Here is a 23,574-nt window from a genome sequence, read left to right as displayed (position 1 = left end):
AACAATAAAACTGATTTACATAAACGGCCTCTTTGATGACAATGTTTTGCAATTTGTTTTGTACTTTTAATTTTTTGTATGTCAGTGCAGTCTAATGGTATTTTTTACAGTGTTGGAGTAATAACTACTGTTAATGAAGCTGTTTGACATCATATTAACGCAAGATGTTTTGCTATAAATCACAGACATGCATCTGAGGACTATTTCACATTTTTCTCAGTTATTTTGCTTTATTTCCAGATTCAATCATAGACTCGTTCTTACACTAGAGCTCGTTCACACATGCGATCTCTTCAACAACTGCACTTAAAATCTCTTGACAAACTAAATGACGTAAAGGACATTTGTACTGTATTCTGAATAAAGATGAATGTACTGAATGTCAGCTTGCTTATTTTGCTCAATATTAGGATTTATTGAGTCCACATGTCATGAAAACAAGAAACTGCTTCTAACCACAGGTCGAGAGCGCTGTTCACACACACAACTCTGCGATGCTGTTTGCGAATGTTCGTTAGAACGATGGTTTCGGGAAACACCGACTCGTTGAACTTCTGATAACGGCGTAACTCGTGTTCACTGGTTGGCTAACGATGCTTTCAGGAAACACAGCCCTGTTTAGTAAATATGATTTTTCTTTTCTACTAAAGTACTCTTGGCCAAATCCACTGTTACTCTCACAGCCTCACGCTCTAAACCGTCGACTCACAGACGTTAAACACACGAGTGTAACCGGCTCTGACCTGCCTTCATACGAGTGTAACCGGCTCTGACCTGCCTTCCTCTGTGGAAGCTCATTCACAGAGATTGTTCATCAGAGACCTTTCCTGCGTGGGAATTATCTTCACCGGCATATGCAACATTCAGGGGTAAATATAAATCAGTGAATATCAGGAAGAAGTAATTAATTATGTTATGCATAATGAAAATGAAGCCTATTTTATTATTAAAATCTGAGAAATTGAATAATAGAAGCAAGTACAACAATGTATAATTAAAATTGCACATAACGAATATACAAGTTATATCACATTATATATGTTTTATTTTCATTGCAGCAATGAGAATTTGAGGAGGGGGGTCTGGGGTTTGAGGAGGGGGGGTATGGGGTTTGAAGAGGGGGGGTATGGGGTTTGAGGAGGGGGGGTATGGAGTTTGAGGAGGGGGGGTATGGGGTTTGGGGGGGGGGGGTATGGGGTTTGAAGAGGGGGGGTATGGGGTTTGAGGAGGGAGGGTATGGAGTTTGAGGAGGGGGGGTATGGGGTTTGGGGGGGGTATGTGACCCGGACATTTTTGTTCCGTTTTTGAAAGATTTACACACACAGGCAATTAAACAGACAGTCCTTACCGGGGGTCACGGGGCGCCGGGGGAATACGGCGAATAACAGAGCGCTCTCTGATAAATAACTGCAATAAAAATAGACGAGACGAACAGATGGGAACGGATTCATGTGAGAAGAGGTCTCAAATATGTCCTCTGTGAAAGAGGCAAAACAAAAAGGTCATATTTTACAGTGTCCTCAGTGTGTGTGTGCGTGTGTGTGTGTGTGTTTGGGAACGAGGCGCTGGGATGTTCTGACATTTACATCTCCGTCACTGAAGCTAAACATGCCATTTCTAAACTTCCCCTTCACATGAGGTCAGAAAACTAGATGAGGTCACACTCACAACACCACAAGAGAAGAGGAGAGAAGAGGAGAGAAAAGAAGATAAAAGAAGATATGAGAAAAGACAAAAGATAAGAGATGAGAAGATCTGAGAAGATACAAGAAGATACGAGAGAAGAGGAGAGAAAATATGAGAAGTTGCGAGATGAGACGTGATGAGAAGAGGAGAGAGGAAGATAATTCCCACATAGGACACATATCATAAGAATATTCTTTGTTCGAGTCGATAACGCTGTAAACCGCAGCACAGCTCTGATATTAGAGAATGTGGTTATACTTTGCGATTACGATGTACAACGTGACACACATTATCAGGGCTTGGCATTAACACCCGCCAAATAATTTTTTTATAATATACATTTTTCAGTTGTAGCCTTTTAAAAAGGCATCTGAAATAATACAATAAGTACAATGTAGTTTTGTCAAAAATATAGATTTTTTGATACATATCTGTCATGATTCCTGTATTGTGTTCCCCTTGTCTGGTGTTACCCTTGTCTTGTGTTCCCCTTGTCTTGTGTTCCCCTTGTCTGGTGTTCCCCTTGTCTGGTGTTCCCCTTGTCTGGTGTTCCCCTTGTCTGGTGTTCCCCTTGTCTTGTGTTCCCCTTGTCTTGTGTTCCCCTTGTCTGGTGTTCCCCTTGTCTGGTGTTACCTTGTCTTGTGTTCCCCTTGTCTTGTGTTCCCCTTGTCTTGTGTTCCCCTTGTCTTGTGTTCCCCTTGTCTTGTGTTCCCCTTGTCTGGTGTTCCCCTTGTCTGGTGTTCCCCTTGTCTTGTGTTCCCCTAGTCTGGTGTTTCCCTTGTCTGGTGTTCCCCTTGTCTGGTGTTTTCCTTGTCTTGTGTTCCCCTTGTCTGGTGTTCCCCTTGTCTGGTGTTCCCCTTGTCTTGTGTTCCCCTTGTCTGGTGTTTTCCTTGTCTTGTGTTCCCCTTGTCTGGTGTTCCCCTTGTCTGGTGTTCCCCTTGTCTTGTGTTCCCCTTGTCTTGTGTTCCCCTTGTCTGGTGTTTTCCTTGTCTTGTGTTCCCCTAGTCTGGTGTTTCCCTTGTCTGGTGTTCCCCTTGTCTGGTGTTTTCCTTGTCTTGTGTTCCCCTTGTCTGGTGTTCCCCTTGTCTGGTGTTCCCCTTGTCTTGTGTTCCCCTTGTCTGGTGTTTTCCTTGTCTTGTGTTCCCCTTGTCTGGTGTTCCCCTTGTCTGGTGTTCCCCTTGTCTTGTGTTCCCCTTGTCTTGTGTTCCCCTTGTCTGGTGTTCCCCTTGTCTTGTGTTCCCCTTGTCTTGTGTTCCCCTTGTCTGGTGTTCTCCTTGTCTTGTGTTCCCCTTGTCTTGTGTTCCCCTTGTCTGGTGTTGCCCTTGTCTTGTGTTCCCCTTGTCTGGTGTTCCCCTTGTCTGGTGTTCCCCTTGTCTTGTGTTCCCCTTGTCTGGTGTTCCCCTTGTCTTGTGTTCCCCTTGTCTTGTGTTCCCCTTGTCTGGTGTTCCCCTTGTCTGGTGTTCCCCTTGTCTTGTGTTCCCCTTGTCTTGTGTTCCCCTTGTCTGGTGTTCCCCTTGTCTTGTGTTCCCCTTGTCTGGTGTTCCCCTTGTCTGGTGTTCCCCTTGTCTTGTGTTCCCCTTGTCTGGTGTTCCCCTTGTCTTGTGTTCCCCTTGTCTGGTGTTCCCCTTGTCTTGTGTTCCCCTTGTCTGGTGTTCCCCTTGTCTTGTGTTCCCCTTGTCTGGTGTTCCCCTTGTCTTGTTGTCCCCTTGTCTTGTGTTCCCCTTGTCTGGTGTTCCCCTTGTCTGGTGTTCCCCTTGTCTTGTGTTCCCCTTGTCTTGTGTTCCCCTTGTCTGGTGTTCCCCTTGTCTTGTGTTCCCCTTGTCTGGTGTTCCCCTTGTCTTGTGTTCCCCTTGTCTGGTGTTCTCCTTGTCTTGTGTTCCCCTTGTCTGGTGTTCCCCTTGTCTTGTGTTCCCCTTGTCTGGTGTTCCCTTTGTCTTGTGTTCCCCTTGTCTGGTGTTCCCCTTGTCTTGTGTTTCCCTTGTCTTGTGTGCACTTGTGCTATTTCCTGTTCTGTGCCATGTTTTGTAGTCCTTTGTAGTTTTTCTTGTTAATTAGTCATTGAGTTCATTTTTGTTCTGTTCCCGAGTCCTGTTCCCGAATCCTGTTCCCTATAGCCTGAGTCTGTATTTGTCTAGTTTTGAGTTTGTTTAAATAAAAGCTGCTGCAAGATCCTGCATCCTTCCCTGCTTACACCTGCATTTGTGACAGAAGAAAAACTACAAAGGACTACAAAACATGGCACAGAACAGGAAATAGCACAAGTGCACACAAGACAAGGGGAACACAAGACAAGGGGAACACAAGACAAGGGGAACACAAGACAGGAATCATGACAATATCGAAACTGAAATATCTGAAACTCTTCCGCAGGACACACAATATCAGCTCTCGAATCTCTCCGATAGCGAGTGACACACAAACCCGCCTCCACTCACTCACTCACTCACTCACTCACTCACTCACTCACTCACTCACTCACTCACTCACTCGTTTCATTTGCTCCGGATGAATATTGTTGGTGTTTCTGGGCTTGAATTCCGGCACGTATTGATCATAATTTTAGCTCACACCTAAAGTCTGCGCACATAAAGACAAGTATATTCGCTGTATAAAACAGTGCATCAGCTCTTAAAGTGACAGAAGCCTAATAAACACGGCTGCCAAATTATTAGATCATATTAAATATATATATATATGGCAGTTTTTCCCCGTGGAAATCTGTCAATGTCAAACTTGTGGCCAGTGAAAATACTGAGTGTCTAACTTTAGAAAACCACTTCCCACAGCGGCTGGTGAGCAAACATGCTAATGTCAAGCCCTGCACACTATAACAATATCAAATATTGGTTACACTTTATTTTTAGGTGTCATTGTTACAGTGTAATTATATATTTAAGTACTGAGTAATATTAAGCAACTACATGCACTTACTATAGGGTTAGGGTTTGGTTGAGGGTTAGTTGCATGTAATTATGCATAATTTACTGTTATTACTACGGTAAGTACATGTAACATATGTAACAAGGACACTGTAAAATAAAGTGTTACCAAAATATTCGATTTAAAAACTAAGTCGAGTCAATATTGATGTCTGGTGACGGAGGTCTAAAACTACATTCAGTATCACAGTGATAACGTGCTGAAGTGTTTGAAGAAGCGCCGCTGAGACCCTCTGTCTGAACACAGCCGTTATTCTCATTAACTCCAGTGAGTGTCTGCTAGTGGACACCGGAGCTGATGAAGATCGGAAAACCAACTGAGCAAAGCATCCTGGGAAATCACCTCCAAATTCCCTCTAATAACCGATCCATAATCCGCCCGCCGGTCTGGGACAGGTCCTGTACGGGTCAGAGGATAATGATCTGCCGAAACAGTGGCGGCACACTGAAATATTACACAATTTAAATTGAATTAACATGGAATTCACGTTATTATAATTAGCCTCAAAAGTCACATGACAATGAATTATGCGTCTAATGAGAAATTATTATATAATATAAATCAAATGTTTTGAATCCGTTGATTTCAATAGGGATGTGGCACTGCAAAGTTGTGGATGAAAAATGCAAGATATTTTAACTTAAACCTAAAAAATAAACCGAAATATTTAAGAATCGGAAAATTATGAACTCAAGAAATGTTATGATGTGAACTTTTTGAGACCCCGAACTATAATTATGTAATTATAACAATTATATATATTTTTTATAATGAATAATAATCAATCATTATTAATAAAAAATAATGTAGTCAATCATTTTATCCCTTAAAACTCACCCAAAATTCCTTGAAAAAAATATTCTTCATGCCTTAAAATATCTTGAATGTAACTGGACACCCTCGCCTCATTTAGTATGCGTGGTTCTATGAATATGTAAATTCACCCCGCCTCCACTCACTCAGCTTAGAGATCCACTGGTTGACGATCACACGTTGATCTGATTGGTTACAAGGTAGTTTGTGACGTCAGAAACACCAGCGATTTCAAACCGTATTTTTCAGACTGTCTAAATTAGTATTAATAAGTAATAATCATATCTGACCCTGGATCATAAACCCAGTCACAAGTTACACGGGTAAATTTGTGGCAATAGACAACAATATGGGCCAAAATTTGTGATTTTTGAAATGAAATGATATGAAATGAAGATATTTGGTAAATTTCCTACAGTAAATATATAAAACATGTATTTGTGTGAGTGAATGCAGCACAATCGCCAACATAACTGATCAGCTTTAAAGGAGATTTTATCAATGTTTAGATTTTTTTTTTTTGTCCAGGGTCACATATACACCGCGTTCCAAATTATTATGTAAATAATATTTTACACTGATTTTTCTAAATAGTCGATGCAAAGTCGAATTTCATTGAACAGCCCACCCAACGAAAACAGTATTTAAAAAAAAAAAAAAAAAAACTTAAAATGCACTGTTCCAAATGATTATGCACAACAGAGTTTGAAAACATTGTATAGGTTGTAAAGAACTGAAAATGCTCATTTGTTGAATTTGCAGCATTAGGATGTCATATTTACTGAAATCACAAGCTATTTCAATCAAACACATCTTAACAGGGAAAGTCACATGTTAGAGTTTCTGCTTGACTTTCTCCCCAAAAAATTAGAATATCCTCCCAGAGCTGCTGTTCTGATGCGAACCGCCTCATAGATCTTGAAGCTTGAGGACGCTCCACAGGTTCTCAACAGGGCTGAGGTCAGGGGAGGACGGGGTCACACCATGAGGTCAGGGGAGGACGGGGTCACACCATGAGTTTCTCTCCTTCATGCCCATAGCAGCCACTGACTCAGAGGCATTCTTTGCAGCGTGAGATGGTGCATTGTCATGCATGAAGATGAGTTTGCTAAGGAAGGCACGGCTCTTCTTTTTGTACCATGGAAGAAAGTGGTACAGTATACTTTGCCGAGGTCATTTTCACACCTTCATGGACCGTAAAGGGACTCTCTCCCCATGATCCCAGCCTGAAACATGACTCCGCCATGGTGGCCATCCACCACTCCATCCATCGGGACCATCCATAAGCTTGCGCTCGATCGGCCCAAAGTCCGGCATCCGACCAGCGCGGAAGGTCTTTACGTTTTACTGTCTTTTCTCGTGGCAAAGTATTTTTAGATTAAATGCAATACATTTTCTCATATGTATTTTCTCATTATTTTCATTTGACTCCATAAATGAAAAGGTTTTAATGATATCTGTGCATCATTAAATGTGAGCGAATGTTTGACTATTATTTTTAACTCTTTAATGAAAATAATGTCAAAGTCAGTTAGAATAATCAAATGTAACAATTTATTATGTCAGGTAAATGTATCATGCCAATTTCATAATCAATTCAAAAGATAATCGATACAAAACATCAAATGCTCTGGAATAAAGAGAAGAGACGCGAACCCGACATTATACATGAAACTGAGAGTCTTACCCTCGGCCTCACGGGCTAATCTGAGGTACAGAAGGCCCAGAGTCCTCTGCTGCAGTCCATTATATAGTCAGAACCTCTTTCACATGGAAACATGTGCTAACAAAGGTAATTTGCATTCAGAGGTTACACCTTTTGGGGGATATGTGACCATTTGCTTAGAGACCAACACTCCTTGTGTGCCAGTTATCTCTAAACTCCTAAAAACCTTATTATCTTTTGTTTTACTTATTTTGAAATGAGACATTTGTACCAGTCGCACTGAGACATTTCAAATGATACCAAAAATGTACAATACTCGATGATAATCACTCACATTAAAACTATGTATTGTCTTGGGTGAATTCAGGTGATCTGAGTATGAGAGAGAGAGGGTGAGGGATGAGGGAATGAAATGTAGATTAGGATGACTCGGAGGTGAGACTTTTGTCTCAAATGGTAATTTCCATCAAGATCCTGCCTTCTCAGGGTCTGGGGCCTGTTTCACAAAGATAGACTTTGACTATGGCTCAGATATAGTAGATAGTCAGACTTCAGATAGACATCTAAATCAGACCGTTGCACAAAGCCCTTAAGACTCTGACTATCTTAAGGAGGACTACACTGCAATGCATTCTGGGAAAAATAAGACACTTTTCAAAACAAAAAACATGGCGGATCGAGTAAGCGCATTCAACTGCTCAGTGCAGTTTACCCCAGCGGAAAATATGTGTTTGTTGGAGTATAACAGTTACAAGGACATTTTACTTGGGAAATTTAGCGGAGAATGTAGTAACAAGAAGAAATGTTTAAATGATGAGCCATTTCCCCTTTTCTTTTGGCTGTTTGTAATGTAACTGATTGTTACTGCTGGTTGCCAAGGTAACATAGAGTCTTAGACCTATAAGTTAGCCTGGGGGTAAGGTGTCTGGGGGGTAAGTTAGCCTGGGGTTGGGTGTCTAATTTTTTTGTTCTAAATTAAGTCAGTCTTAATTATTGTGAAACAGTCTAACTTGCATTAGACTAGTCTATGAGCACATTTTAGACTTGTCTAACACTATAGACCGCTCTAAAATAGCTTTGTGAAACTGTCCCAAGGTCGCTCCTTAACCAAACTGTCCGGCATTTTCTAATTTCTCAAGTCTTACAACGGCACTGAGTCTTCGTGTATTTCTGGGCCCACTGCAACCGTCTCTGCCTGTGAGCATTGGTTATAGCAGGTTTATGCACACCTGCACGCCTCTGGAGGATCCCACACCTTGAGGCTCGCGGGACTCCAGAACCAGCAGCTTCAGAGACCAGTTTGCTGCTTTGTAATGGCATTTTAGCAGCTGCTCTCTTAATCCGATGATTTAGTCTGGCAGAAACCTTCCTCATTATGCCTTTATCTGCACGAACCCGTCTGTGCTCTGAACCAGCCACAAATCTCTTCACAGCGCGATGATCACGCTTCAGTTTTCGTGAAATATCTAATGTTTTCACACCTTGTCCAAGGCATTGCACTATTTTACGCTTCTCCGCAGCTTTATCCTTTCACTTTCCCAGATTGCTTGAAACCTGTGGCCTGCTTAATAACGTGGAACATCCCTCTTCAGTAGTCTTCCTTTAATTGGGCTCACCTGGCAAACTAATTATCACAGGTGTCTGAGATTGATTTCAGCGAGACACAATGCTAAATATTTAATGTTTATGACACTTAATTCCAATTTGCATAATAATTTGGAACACGGTGGAGTAAATAATACTAATTTAATTGAAAACTGGGAAATAAAGCACATTTTAAGAGACATTTGTGCCCGTCCTCTGTCATTCTCTCGCTTTAATCTGGAGCGTTTCTCTCCAGCAAACCTCTGTTTTAATGGAACTGTCCATCGCGCCGACGGCACACTTCCAGAGACGGCCTGACAAAGACAAAATCAGCCCGACACAATTTTTCATGTTTCAGCGCTGAAGGTGTTTAGAGCCTAGGCGTCCAAAGCAGCAATTTCAATGCTAAATAACAATCAAGGCTACAGTGCGCTAAAAATACCGGCGCTGGCAGCGGCCCATCAATTACACTCGGCCCCCGGGGACGGCTTTAGCATTTCTCCAGAGGAACGCCAGCTTTCAGCAAGATTCTCCAGCTAATGAAAAACACATAACGAAGGTATACGGCAAGGCCGGAGAAAAGGTTGCATGTTTAGAACAGCAGCAGGAGGAGCCAGTGACTTTCAGACTTCTCATATTCCTGAAACAGCGTTTATACGGGCCTGATTTACATCAGTCTCGAACACGCACGAAACCACACAGCCTGTGCATTTTCACACTCATGCATTAACATTTACAGATCATTTCTCCATAGGTTTGAATCATGGTTTGAAGCATCTTGAATATAATATTTCAGTTTTTGTCAATATTTTAAGAGAAGAGAAGAAATGAGAAGAAGATACGAGAAGAGATGATATCAGAAGAGATGAGAAGAGAACAGAAGATACGAGAAGAGATGAGAAGAGAAGAGATGATACGAGAAGAGATGAGAAGAGAAGAGAAGAGAAGAGAAGAGAAGAGAAGAGAAGAGAAGAGATGATATGAGAAGAGATGAGAAGAGAAGAGAAGAGAAGAGAAGAGAAGAGAAGAGAAGAGAAGAGAAGAGAAGATATGAGAAGAGAAGAGAAGAGATGATATGAGAAGAGAAGAGAAGAGAAGAGAAGAGAAGAGATGATATCAGAAGAGATGAGAAGAGAAAAGAAGAGATGAGAAGAGAACAGAAGATACGAGAAGAGATGAGAAGAGAAGAGATGATACGAGAAGAGATGATACGAGAAGAGAAGATATGAGAAGAGAAGAGAAGAGAAGAGAAGAGATGATATGAGAAGAGAAGAGAAGAGAAGATATGAGAAGAGAAGAGATGATATGAGAAGAGAAGAGAAGAGAAGAGAAGAGATGATACGAGAAGAGAAGAGAAGAGAAGAGAAGAGAAGAGAAGAGATGAGATGAGAAGAGAACAGAACAGAAGATACGAGAAGAGAAGAGAAGAGAAGAGAAGAGAAGAGAAGAGAAGAGAAGAGAAGAGAAGAGAAGAGAAGAGATGAGAAGAGAACAGAAGAAAAGAGAAGAGAAGAGAAGAGAAGAGAAGAGAAGAGATGATACGAGAAGAGAAGAGAAGAGATGAGATGAGAAGAGAACAGAAGATACGAGAAGAGAAGAGATGAGATGAGAAGAGAACAGAAGAGAAGAGAAGAGAAGAGAAGAGATGAGAAGAGAAGAGAAGAGAAGAGAAGAGATGATATCAGAAGAGATGAGAAGAGAACAGAAGATACGAGAAGAGATGAGAAGAGAAGAGATGATACGAGAAGAGATGAGAAGAGAAGAGAAGAGAAGATATGAGAAGAGAAGAGAAGAGAAGAGAAGATATGAGAAGAGAAGAGAAGAGAAGAGAAGAGAAGAGAAGAGAAGAGATGATATGAGAAGAGAAGAGAAGAGAAGAGAAGAGAAGATATGAGAAGAGAAGAGAAGAGAAGAGAAGAGAAGAGAAGAGATGATATGAGAAGAGAAGAGAAGATATGAGAAGAGAAGAGATGATATGATACGAGAAGAGAAGAGATGATACGAGAAGAGAAGAGAAGAGAAGAGAAGAGATGAGAAGAGAAGAGATGATACGAGAAGAGAAGAGAAGAGAAGAGAAGATATGAGAAGAGAAGAGAAGAGAAGAGAAGAGAAGAGAAGAGAAGATATGAGAAGAGAAGAGATGATATGAGAAGAGAAGAGAAGAGATGATACGAGAAGAGAAGAGAAGAGAAGAGAAGAGAAGAGAAGAGAAGAGAAGAGATGAGAAGAGAACAAAAGAGATGAGAAGAGAAGAGAAGAGAAGAGATGATATGAGAAGAGAAGAGAAGAGAAGATATGAGAAGAGAAGAGAAGATATGAGAAGAGAAGAGATGATATGAGAAGAGAAGAGAACAGAAGAGAAGAGAAGAGAAGAGAAGAGAAGAGAAGAGAAGAGATGATATGATATGAGAAGAGAAGAGAAGAGAAGAGAAGAGATGATATGAGAAGAGAAGAGAAGAGAAGAGAAGAGAAGAGATGATATGAGAAGAGAAGAGAAGAGATGATATGAGAAGAGAAGAGAAGATATGAGAAGAGAAGAGATGATATGAGAAGAGAAGAGAAGAGATGATATGATATGAGAAGAGAAGAGAAGATATGAGAAGAGAAGAGATGATATGAGAAGAGAAGAGAAGAGATGAGAAGAGATGATACGAGAAGAGAAGAGAAGAGAAGAGAAGAGAAGAGAAGAGATGATATGAGAAGAGAAGAGAAGAGAAGAGAAGATATGAGAAGAGAAGAGAAGAGAAGAGATGATATGAGAAGAGAAGAGAAGAGATGATATGAGAAGAGATGAGAAGAGAAGAGAAGAGAAGAGATGATATGAGAAGAGAAGAGAAGATATGAGAAGAGAAGAGAAGAGAAGAGAAGAGAAGAGAAGAGAAGAGATGATATGAGAAGAGAAGAGAAGAGATGATATGAGAAGAGAAGAGAAGATATGAGAAGAGAAGAGATGATATGAGAAGAGAAGAGAAGAGAAGAGATGATACGAGAAGAGAAGAGAAGAGAAGAGAAGAGAAGAGAAGAGAAGAGAAGAGAAGAGATGAGAAGAGAAGAGATGATACGAGAAGAGAAGAGAAGAGCAGAGAAGAGAAGAGAAGAGAAGAGAAGAGAAGAGAAGAGAAGAGAAGATATGAGAAGAGAAGAGAAGAGAAGAGAAGAGAAGAGAAGAGATGATATGAGAAGAGAAGAGAAGAGAAGATATGAGAAGAGAAGAGATGATATGAGAAGAGAAGAGAAGAGAAGAGAAGAGAAGAGAAGAGAAGAGAAAAGAAGAGAAGAGATGAGAAGAGAACAGAAGAGATGAGAAGAGAACAGAAGAGATGAGATGGCTCTGACTTTGTTTGTTTCCGCTTTTGTCCTTTAATCGAACTTTTATTCGTGTTTGTTGTTACTGTGACAGTCTTTACTTGTCCCGCTGTGTCTTGCCTTCTTGCATCTCATCAGTACTTCGTTGTCTGTCCTCCTGATGGTGTTTTTTCTCCCTGTTTTTCTCTTGCCTTCCCTTTATACACATACAATTGTCACAAAACGAAGCCTTATTGACCATGATATAAAACCCCCGGTTATACGGCACCTCTAACCAAAGCGGTTCCTTTATCACTGATGGTCTCAGATTCTGGTCACGTCTATTAAACAGCTTGTGGAAATATCCTCTTCTCGTTTCTCTCCACAGACTTCAGTTCAAAGCACAAACATAATCCCAGCATTCTGATCCACACCTTCCCACAAGCCTTCCTGGACCTGAGCCTACCTCAGAATGGTGAAACGGATACGGTGGGTATCCGACAGACCGCTTACAAAAAGAGCCATCAAACGCTGAATACTGGATGTGGAATATCTCTTTAATATCTCAGCTGTTTCTCATATACAGGAATTAACTTAAATGGAGAGGAAAAAAAAAAACTTCTGCTTTTCAGATGTTTCACCCCAGAAAAAGAGCCCAACAATCTCAGCAATAACTCAAAATGTGCTCAGATCTGCTAAAATCTGCAAATCAGAAGTCAGAGATCTCAAAGTGAATTCAAACGTTTGATCTGATTCGCTCTCCACGTTTATTGTACAGCTCTAGACTCTTCCAGGATGACGACTAGTGACTCATTTGCATCCGTTTGCATTATTCCAGCCAACAGGGAATGTTCTCAGAACCTTGGCTAATGTTCTGGAAAGGTTTTCTCATACAAACATTCTTCCAGTAACGTTAATAGAACCTTCGTTCAACGATATCTGGTCTTCAATAATGTTCTCAGGACATTAGCACTAAAACATTATATATACATCGTTCATGTAATGTTTTTTCCTAAATCGCTTTAGTTTGACGGTTGTCTAATGTTTTTCAAATGTTTCAGAATGTTCAGAGAACATTTACAGTAAAAGTAAAAATTAACGTTCCCATAATGTTTGCAGAATGGTATGTTCGCATTGCCAAAAAACAAAAACAACGTTTTTCATACATTTAAATAACTGGACGCCTTGAACTTTAAGAAATAACGTTTTCCTAACTTAAAGGGATAGTTCACCCAAAAATGAAAAAGTGCATCTCTCCATCATATAAGTGCATCTGTCCATCATAAAAGTGCATCTGTCCATCATAAAAGTGCATCTGTCCATCATACAAGTGCATCTGTCCATCATACAAGTGCATCTGTCCATCATAAAAGTGCATCTGTCCATCATATAAGTGCATCTGTCCATCATAAAATTATCCATATTTAAAACTTTATAAAGTAAGATAACTAGCTTCCGTCCAAACGAACATACGGATTCCACTTAAAGCGCCAGAAGAATGTCATGTAACACCTAGGATGAGTTCAGGGTGAGTAAATCATGGGCTAATGTTCATTTTTGGGTGAACTATCGCTATAATGGGAAGATTAGCTGAATGTTATTAGAACACATATTTGTTGGGATTTCTCCACAGAACATTGAGAAGAAACTCAGTAGAGAAGAACTCACAGTAGACGTCCACCCTGATGGACTTGATGGCCGGGGAACCCAGTCCGTTCTCGGCCTTACAGTAGTAGCGTCCGCCCTGGTGTCTCTGGATCTTCGAGATGTGGAGGGTTTCGTTGAACACGCTGGAGTCCTGGAAGCGATCCGAAACACTGCCCGCCGTCTTCGTCCATCGAATCTGCATGAGAAAGAAAAGTGGGTAACACTTTATTTTACAGTGTCCTTGTTACACATGTGACCCTGGATCACGTCACCAGTCTCGAGTCGCACGGGGATATCTGTGGCAATAGCCAACAATACATTATACAGGTCAAAATTATACATTTTTCTATTATGCCAAAAATCATTAGGATATGAAGTAAAGATCATGTTCCATGAAGATATTTTGTAAATTTCCTACCGTAAATATATAAAACATTTATTATTATGAGTGAATGCAGCACAATCGCCAACATAAATGAACAACTTTAAAGGAGATTTTCTCAATGTTTTTTGCACCCTCAGATTCCAGATTCTCAATAGTTGTATCTCGTCCAAATATTGTCATATCATAACAAACCAAACATCACTGGACAGTTTATGTAGGCAGCTTTCATAGTATGTGTATTATTATAGTCCAGGTTCACATATGTTACATGTACGTATCATAGTAATAACAGTCAATTATGTATAATAACATGCAACTAACCCTCAACCAAATCCTAATAATTAATAACCAAATTAATATTACTCAGTACTTAAATGTATAATTACACTGTAACAATGACACCTTAAAATAAAGTGTAACCAAAAAATTACTTAAATCTCTAATCGTACCGTTTCACCCATTACTCACCATTCAAAACGTCTACGCAAGTATTCTGCACTTGGCAAACACTACAGATAAAGTTTTCTCATGGTCAATTTGGACATTTTGCTCTATTTTGTCTTTCAGACTAGTGGAAAAAAACATCCAAAATACAAATGTAAGATTTTATTGCACTTTATGTATTTGCGTCTGTAGATTTCAATTACGCTACATATCTCCACTTCAGCAGCACTTACATCTTACAGCTTTATTCATATCTATATTCTGAAGGATTTTACTGAGGGGTTTGTTCATATGCCATTCACTTGATATTTATTTGACACTTTATTCCTAAAAAACAAAAACAAATTCTGTGAGATTTCCAAAACCCCATCTGTGAAAACCTTTAACAAAATCAAACAAGAATTTTGAAATTCACTGTTCAGATATCTTTGGGAAATTAATGCATATTTGATTAGATAATGCCTCATTTGCATTTACACACATACAATTTGATAAAACTTGTGATGCAAATCACTTGACTTAATGCACTGTGGTTAATCAACTGTGGAAGTTTGCTGATATCAGGATAGTAGTTAACGTGTTTACCCTGTTTACCTGTGGTGCCTTGCCTTAAAGCTCCAGATGTTAGACACTCATAATAAATGCAAATGCAACAGAAACAATATTTTGCGCATCTCTTTACACAACCCAACAGCACATCCATAACCCACCCACACTCCACACACTGCGAGGCAAAGCTTGTGTGTCAGAATGAATCGAGAGCGCCGGTCTGATGCACTGATGAACACTGAGAATGAAACTTCAGCGAGCCGACCTTGAAAGCGATGAATCACGTTGTGTATTAAACTAGTTGCTTACACTTTAGATGCTTTTTGCTTTTGTCACAAGCGTATTTATAAATGTTCATCTCCTTGAGCAGCTGAAGGCCTAACAACCGTCACAAGCAGGGAGGAGAAACGCAGAGACCGAATGTCCCGAAAACCATTGGTTTCCAGGATGTGTTGTTTCTCGGTGCTCTTTGACCCACTTATCTTTATACGTAATTTCATAATTACTTCTATTGTCTTTAAAATATGGTTAGTACTGCCAAATGTACTGGCAAACATTTATGGTAAGCTAAAATATAATTTAATGACATTTCAATGGAAAGTTGTGTCATATATTTAAATATATTTGTTACGATGAAGTTGAAATTTAGTAAGATATATTAACTTGTAATGTTCCATCAAATAACACACTACTGTTAAAATTACAATCAAGTTCTTTACATTTCTTTAAAGCACGACACAAGATTATTAAAACATAAATATTGTTTGAAGTAAAACTTAATCTGAAATGATTGTAAAGTGCACTTTTTAAAAGTTCATGAAAGTGTACACTCTTAAAGTAAAATCTAATTAAGTGGCCTTTTATTCGATTTTTTTTAACTCTAACTTTAAGATTTGAAGTGCACATCAATGTGTTTAAGCAGTCTTCTATTCCACAAGGGTTCTGTTGCATCTCTCGTCGTGTGTGTGTGTGTGTGTGTGTGTGTGTGTGTGTGTGTGTGTGTGTGTGTGTGTGTGTGTGTGTGTGTGTGTGTGTGTGTGTGTGTGTGTGTGTGTGTGTGTGTGTGTGTGTGTGTGTGTTGTTCGTCTCGTGTGTGCAGATGCTGTGTGGCACTATGTCACACTCACTCGTTTGTCAGACAAATGCCAGCGCGAGTCCTCTGGGAACCCCTCCTCGCCATTTCCGTTTGACAATGCCAGTGTCAATTTAGCAATGCTAAGACGTTGTGTATTCAAGCCGAGTGACAAGGTGAACCACATGCTGCCATTCACTTCAGTTCAGCGTCATGTCCCAGTCGAAGGCAGATCAACCGGCGTGTTCCTGTGGAAGCGAGGGGAGGATCGGAGGGGGATTGAACATCCCAGTCATGGGATCCTGGGAAAGTCAGGACACGTAAAAGGAGGGACTGTTTTCTGTTTATGAACTCATTCATTAGTCCTATGATTTTAACCTCTGGGGGGAAAATGGTTTATGGACAGTTCAAGATCAATAATCGTTCAAGCGAAGCATTGATGCATTAACATTCACCGCGATTCATAACATCATCAAGTGTCTTATTCTATAAAGCCAATAACTGATTTTGGTTTGAACAAAAGAGAAAAGGTTGTGTGTGCAATATGATCATGTTAATGAGAACTGTTACACAATATTTCAGACTGTTTTCGCCTGGAGCCAAATAATAAAATACTGAATCCAGATTTATGAGAATGAGGTTTGCAGTAAATGCTGTCCTTCGGAACTTTATATTCATCAAAGAATCCTAAAAAAAATAAATGAAAACAAAAATATGAAGCGGCACAACTGTTTTAAACACCGATAATAATCATAAATGTTTCTTGAGCATCAGATCATCATATTAGAGTGATTTGTGAAGGATCATGTGACACTGAAGACTGGAGTAATGATGCTGAAAATTCAGCTTTGATCACAGGAATAAATTACACTTTACTATATATTCACATAGAGAACAGCTGATTTACATTAGAATAATATTTCATAATTTTTACTGTAAACATCAAAAAATGTGTCCAACCACAAACTTTTTGCGAGTCATTATTATATGTATTTTAGTGATTGCATTAGCAAATCCACCACACACAGTCAGCTCAAACAGGAAAGTTAAACTTCACAAACATAAGTCTATATTCATATTTTTTAGGGCAATTAGACACATGGACCGCTCCATGTGACCTCTGAAGACACGTGAGGGAAGTGTTTGCGTATTTAACACACAACATGATGTTTCTGTGTGAAAGCCGAAGCCTGAGAGGACAGACAGACTCGTAATCCTCACTGTCGGCGCTTCGTGATTAATCTGACAGTCATTTCAAACCGAGGTGTTGTTGTGAATATGAATCGAGTCGGCCGTGATCTTTGTGAGAAGATTCAACAAAGATGAGCCGGAAAACCCAGCCACAGAAATAGCAACAAAATAAAGCCCTGAAACCGCTGAGAGAAAAAAGAGTATGCCTTTAAACACAGTTCAACAGAATGTAATTTCAGACATGGTGTTTAAAGAGGACCTATTACGCTCTTTCACAAAGTCTTGATGTTTTCAGGCTCTACTAGAACCGGTTTTCCTGCAGTAATGTTGATTATTCTCCTCATATTCTCCATTGTTGCGGCTCCTCTCTTCCCAGTCTGTCAGTAACGCTCCGTTTACTTCCTGTCTCTATGAAGCCCCTCCTTCTGAAAAGCACACTGTGCTCTGATTGGTCGGCTGGAGCAGTGTGTTGTGATTGGTCGAGTGCCTCGAGTGTGTTTGGGAAATGCCCCGCCCCTTTCCATAACCGCCAGTTTAACACACTACTAACTAACTCAGTACTTGTATTGTATACTATTAGTACAACACAATAGTGCACTATTTCTGAAGTCACATGAAGATTTTTATAAGGAACAGACTGAAATTTGCTCTTAAATTCATTTTAATATGTCTCATCACGTATAGCCATCAACGTTTAACAGGCAAAAGTGAAGATTCATGAATGGAGAAGCTCTTAGTTTAAGCTCTGGATTAAAACTGTACTAGGAATTGCTCTGGATAAGAAACATCCGCTGAAACATTAGTGAAGACTAATGCATATTATAAAGCTTTTTCCCCCGGTCTCAGGCTTCCAACCAAACTCAGGAGACAGACGGTTGTGAAAAGCTTGAACTTTGTCAATGAGATCAATCTGAAATGATGCAAAAAAAAAAAAAGAACAAAAAAAAGATGTTCTTCCTAGGTATCATCTCGTGCAAATATCTAAACATTCAATCCTTTCAGGAAAAACCACATGAATGTTCCATGTTTTCCACATGTGATCACATGTATTTCACATGGGAACGGCTCCAAAACCACGTTTCCCATGTGCAAAGTACTGTACGTGATCCACATGTGAAAATCATTTACTTAAGAAGCAAAATTACTTTAGATGTAAAGTCAGTGTTCTGGAAAAAAAAGTATTTCAGCTTAAAAAAAGAACAAAAATCATTTATTTTTCTAGCCCCATTATTTGTTCTGAGTTGTTTTAAGCACAAACTCACTTCATTTTGATACATTTTTCAGAAAACAATTCTTAATATGTTCAGTCATTTTTGCTTCTCCAGTAAATGTATCTTGATTTCAGAATGTTTAGGGTATTTGTGTTGGAAAACAAGTCAGAAACACTGAGGAAGAGCATCATTTTTTGCCGTGCACTGAAATACGTTCTAGGATCGAAACGCTGGTGGAACTGGCATCCGTATGAAGGTCTGGGACTCGGATGTGCTTGTGGAGGCATTACGCCGGTAAACGAGATCTTCTGTCCAGAGGGACGTCTGCTCGACTGGTGGCGTAATCCGAGAGACGAGCAACAAATGGAGGATTATAAGCACTAATGCCAACATTACACGAGGATATTAATACTAGATTTCATTAAAATCAACATTGAAATGATCTCACAGCTTGATTTATTTCTTAAAGAGGACATTTTATGCTTTTGTCCATGTTCATCTTTCTTTAGTGTGTAATGTTGCTGTTTGAGGATGAAAAAGGGAGTTATTCTCTATTTGAGTGTCATTGTTTCTGAATTCTCTGAAAGGCATTGGACTATATTTTCTTTAATCTTCTTTAAGCGCAACGGAGCAACTGTGTCTAAAGTGCTGGAAAAAAATGTAAAAGTAAAAAATTTCTGTCGCAATATCGAGTTCTTCTAAGCTATCTGGGATGCTGAGATGATGAAACTGATCAGGAAGATTATTAATAAAGCAATCTTTAGTGGCAGAAGTGATAGGTCTAACATATTTGTAACACGGAGTCGGCTTTGCAACCTTTGCTAAATTAAGTTTACACGAGACTAGATAATGATCTGAGATGTCATCGCTCTGCTGCAGAATTTCAACGGCATCAACATTGATTCCATGTGATAATATTAGATCTAGAGTATGATTACGACAATGAGTAGATCCTGACACGTGTTGTCTAACTCCAATAGAGTTCAGAATGTCTTTAAATGCCAATCCCAATGCATCTTTTTCATTATCTACATGTATATTAAAATCACCAACAATTAGGACTTTATTACCCCTTTTCCACCAACAAGAACCGGGTGCTGGTTCAGAGCTAGAGCTATTGCCAGTTCGGAGTTGGTTCGACTGACGAACCGGTTTGCGTTTCCACCGGCCAGAGAGCCACAACAGAGCTATATCTTACGTCACTGCATACGTATCATGTTGCCCAGCAACGCTAGTCCGGCAGCGCCAAACACAAACACACCAGACTTGTTCGAGATGCATCGGCTTCTCGCAGAACGATCAGCACATGAAATCAAAGCACTGCGAAAGCGATCAAAAAGCACAAGGAGTCGTATGATCTCCAAACACTCCCGCAGCTCTGATCGGTCCACACTGCTCCGATGCATCTCGAACAAGGCATCAACAATAATAGACGTTGCGTTACTATGGATGCTCATGGGTTTGTGAAAATAAATCGGCATCCAAACACGGCGAATCCAACGCGTTCGTGCAGCTCACCGTAACTTACATAGACGGATATTATAATCGAGCTGCTATTAGCTCGACTAGCTGCTATTTAAAAATGGCGGTCACAAGTTTCTCTTCAGTCTTGTTGGCCACGGTAACCCCGCCCCCAGCCTCTGACGCAAGCGGTTCTTTCTTGGCTCCGTTCTAGACCCTGCAATGATTTGGTGCTACTTAAGAACCAGTTTTACTGGTTCGGAGCTGGTGCTTTGGCGGTGGAAAAACAAAGAACCGATTTGAAACTAGGCTCTGGCTCCGAACCAGCACCAGCTCTGCCTTGGTGGAAAAGGGGTATATCTGCAGCCAGTACTAACTCTGATAGAAAATCTGCAAATTCTTTGATAAAGTCTGTATGGTGCCCTGGTGGCCTGTGTACAGTAGCCAGCACAAATCTCAAGCATGATTTATCATTTACACTAGATATTGTTACATTAAGCAACAACACTTCAAAAGAATTATATTTGAAACTAGACTTCTTAGTAATTCAGAAAATATTACTATAGATTACAGCAACACCTCCCCCTTAGCCTTTCAGACGAGGTTCATGTTTATAACAGTAATCTTGCGGGGTGGACTCATTTAAAGTAATGTAATCGTTTGGTTTTAGCCAGGTTTCTGTCAAACACAGCACATCTAGGTTATAGTCTGTAATCATATCATTAACAATAAGTGCTTTTGAAGTAAGGGATCGAATATTCAGCAACCCAAGCTTTATCTTTTGCTCATTTGTATCATATCTGTTTTTTTATTTGTTGAGCATCAATTACATTTTTACCCTTAGATGGGTTTGGAAGTTTTTTGTATTTCCTAATTCGGGGAACAGACACAGGGCCCTATTTTAACGATCTGATACGCAAGTATCAAACGCGAAACGCAAATAATTTTGTGGGCGGGTCTCGGGCGCTGTTGCTATTATACCGGCGGGATAAATGACTCTTGTGCCCGACGCACATCTAAAATGTGTTGGTCTGAAGTAGCTTCATTACTCATAGGTGTGGTTTGGGCGTAACATGAAATAAACCAATCAGAGCATCATCTCACATTCCCTTTAAGAGCAGGCGCACTTGTTCCATGGCGGATTGCTATTATAACGGCGGATTTGCCAGACGCACGCCAGGAGCGGTTCACAGCCGAGGAGACCGACGTTCTCGTCAGGGCCGTAAAACACAGAGAAGTGACGTTGGGGATGGAGAAACACACCCAAACTAGCTTCTGTTAAACAGGCGTATGATAATTTGGGTAAATGTGTAAGCTAGATTTATGCCTATTTTTTCACATCTTCATGGACACAACAATGATTTCCCTCGTGTGTTAATATTTTTCCTTGTAATAATGTATGGTTTTCTAAAAATGAGAACTGCTGCTTCTGTGTAGATGAGAGAAGCAAAGTGTATGTGTGTTGTGCTCACGCTACATTATGGCCAAGCATGCGCCCTTAAAATAGCATCTGAATAACATGCGTAACGCTCCACTGACTAGAGTTTTTCTAAACTAGACTAAACTAGGTTTCTCCTGGTCTGTGGCGGAATTGTTTTCTGAAACTGCAAAATAGCACCAGGGAACGTTTGCGCCGGAACACACATCCTCTTTTTGCTGAACCGCCCCTAGGAGCGCAAGTTCATTCCCTAATTTACTGACGTGCGTCTGTGGAGGGAAAAGTCCGCTGTGTGTCGGGTGCAAAATAGGAATGATACATGTGTCTTGTACAAAGTCAATTGCGCTGGGTGCAAGATAGGGCCCACAGTCTCTATATGATGATAGCTAGGTGAAAGAGGCTCTGTGTGATGGGACTTATCTGACCTTGGTGACGTGAGACAGCTAGCAGACGGTCGGTTTAGCCAGTCTGTCTGCTTCCTGACCTGAGGCCCAGATTGTCATGTTTGAGCTCTAACTATGTGCCATATTACTAGAGAGAAGAGCAGCACCATCCCAGGAGGGATGAATACCATCTCTTTTCAACAGGTCGGGTCTGCCCCAAAAACTTTTCCAATTGTCTATGAATTCTATATTATTTTGCGGACACCACTTAGACAGCCAGCCATTGAGTGAGGACAGTCTACTAACTATCTCATCACTCCTGCGAACAGGAAGGGGGCCAGAGCAAATTACAGTGCCTGACATCGTACTCGTGAGCTCACACACCTCTTTAACGTTAATTTTGGTGATCTCCGACTGGCGGAGTCGAACATCATTAGTGCCGACGTGAATAATAATCTTAGAGAATTTACGATTAGCATTAGCCAGCACTTTTAAATTTGCTTTGATGTCAGGCGCTCTGGCTCCCGGCAAACATGTGACTATGGTGGCTGGTGTCTCTATTTTCACGTTCCGTGTAACAGAATCGCCAATTACTAGAGCACATTCACACATGCACACTCTTCAAAAATTACGCTTTAAATCTCTTGACAAACTAAAAGATGTAAATGACATTTGTATGTATTCTAAATAAAAGATATAGGTTGTACTGAATGTCAGCTTGCTTATTTTGCTCAAGATAAAGAGTCATGCAAACTAGAAACTGCTTTAACCACAGGTCGAGATCTGTCGTTCCAAACACACAACTTTGAGATGCTGTTTGCGAATGTTTGTTAGAACGATGGTTTCGAAAACACAGACTCGTTTAACTATAATGATAACGACCGAACTTGCGACCATAGTTGGCAACCTTTTGGGAAACCAGAGTGTTACTGACAGACTGGGAAGAGAGGAGCAGAAAATAATCAACATTCAAGCAGGAAAACCTGCTCTAGTAGAGCTTTAAAAACAACACCTTTAATGGTTTTAGTTGCACTTGCACTTGCACTGCAGAAGAGGGATATTAATGAGATGTTGAGACTGTCCTTATTAACGGCCTCAATAATGATCTGTTCTCAGGTGCTTCATCTGGTTTAATATATCAAAGGTTTCTCTCAGAAAGCGAGGTCGCTGAGAATCTCCTGCTGTTTTGTAACGATGTTCCCGGATCCGGAGCATCAAGCCCGAAACCTGCCCGTGGCTGGACCGGAGCAGACATCTTAATGATTCGATTTCAAAGGAGACACCAGGAATCTTTGATCTCCCCCGTTTTAAACTTTTAATTAAGCGCTGAGAAGCGTTGGAGTGTCACACATGCGAGATGAATGGTGGTCGGTGTGTCTCACTAACTCAACGGGCTTCACCTTTTCAACTGAAATACAGAGATCAATATCTGCTATGTGTGACTGTGCTGCGCTGGAGTGGACAAATTAATGGGCTGTATATTGATAAAAGGTGAATTAAATATTAATTAGGGTGAATGGGCAAAGTCAATCCCCCAGACACCGACAAATAACATTTCATTTATCCAATCCGGCAAACTGAGCTCGATGCAAAAAAAACTCCTGTTTAAAGCTGCAGATCATTTACTTTCAGCCGCTTCTAAATAAAGCAAATAATGTAAATTAATATCTGAGGAAAGAAGGATTTCTGTAAAAGATCAAGACGGAGAAATGGCTCAAATTGAATGAATGCTGCTTTCTCTATTGAAATTACCATAATTAATGTACAAATTGGTAATATTCACATCTTTTCTACAACTCAACTTCAACCACTTGCTAAG

At 40.3% G+C, this 23,574-nt stretch overlaps 1 protein-coding gene across 3 annotated transcripts in view; it reads right to left on the bottom strand.

Annotated features, from left to right (window-relative positions):
- Positions 1-23,574, bottom strand: part of LOC309481994 (MAM domain-containing glycosylphosphatidylinositol anchor protein 2) — a 201,012-nt gene that overhangs the window by 126,503 nt on the left and 50,935 nt on the right. For all 3 annotated transcript variants that reach the window (XM_082147153.1, XM_082147152.1, XM_082147154.1), the window contains exon 3: positions 13,643-13,817. In XM_082147153.1, the coding sequence (XP_082003279.1) occupies positions 13,643-13,817 (175 nt within the window). The remainder of the gene's footprint in view (positions 1-13,642; positions 13,818-23,574) is intronic.

Source organism: Leuciscus leuciscus (assembly GCF_965113295.1).
Source record: "Leuciscus leuciscus genome assembly, chromosome: 19".
Classification (NCBI taxonomy): Eukaryota; Metazoa; Chordata; class Actinopteri; order Cypriniformes; family Leuciscidae; genus Leuciscus; species Leuciscus leuciscus.
The sequence above is the reverse complement of the archived record's forward strand: the minus strand, read 5'-3'. Positions and strand labels throughout refer to the sequence as shown.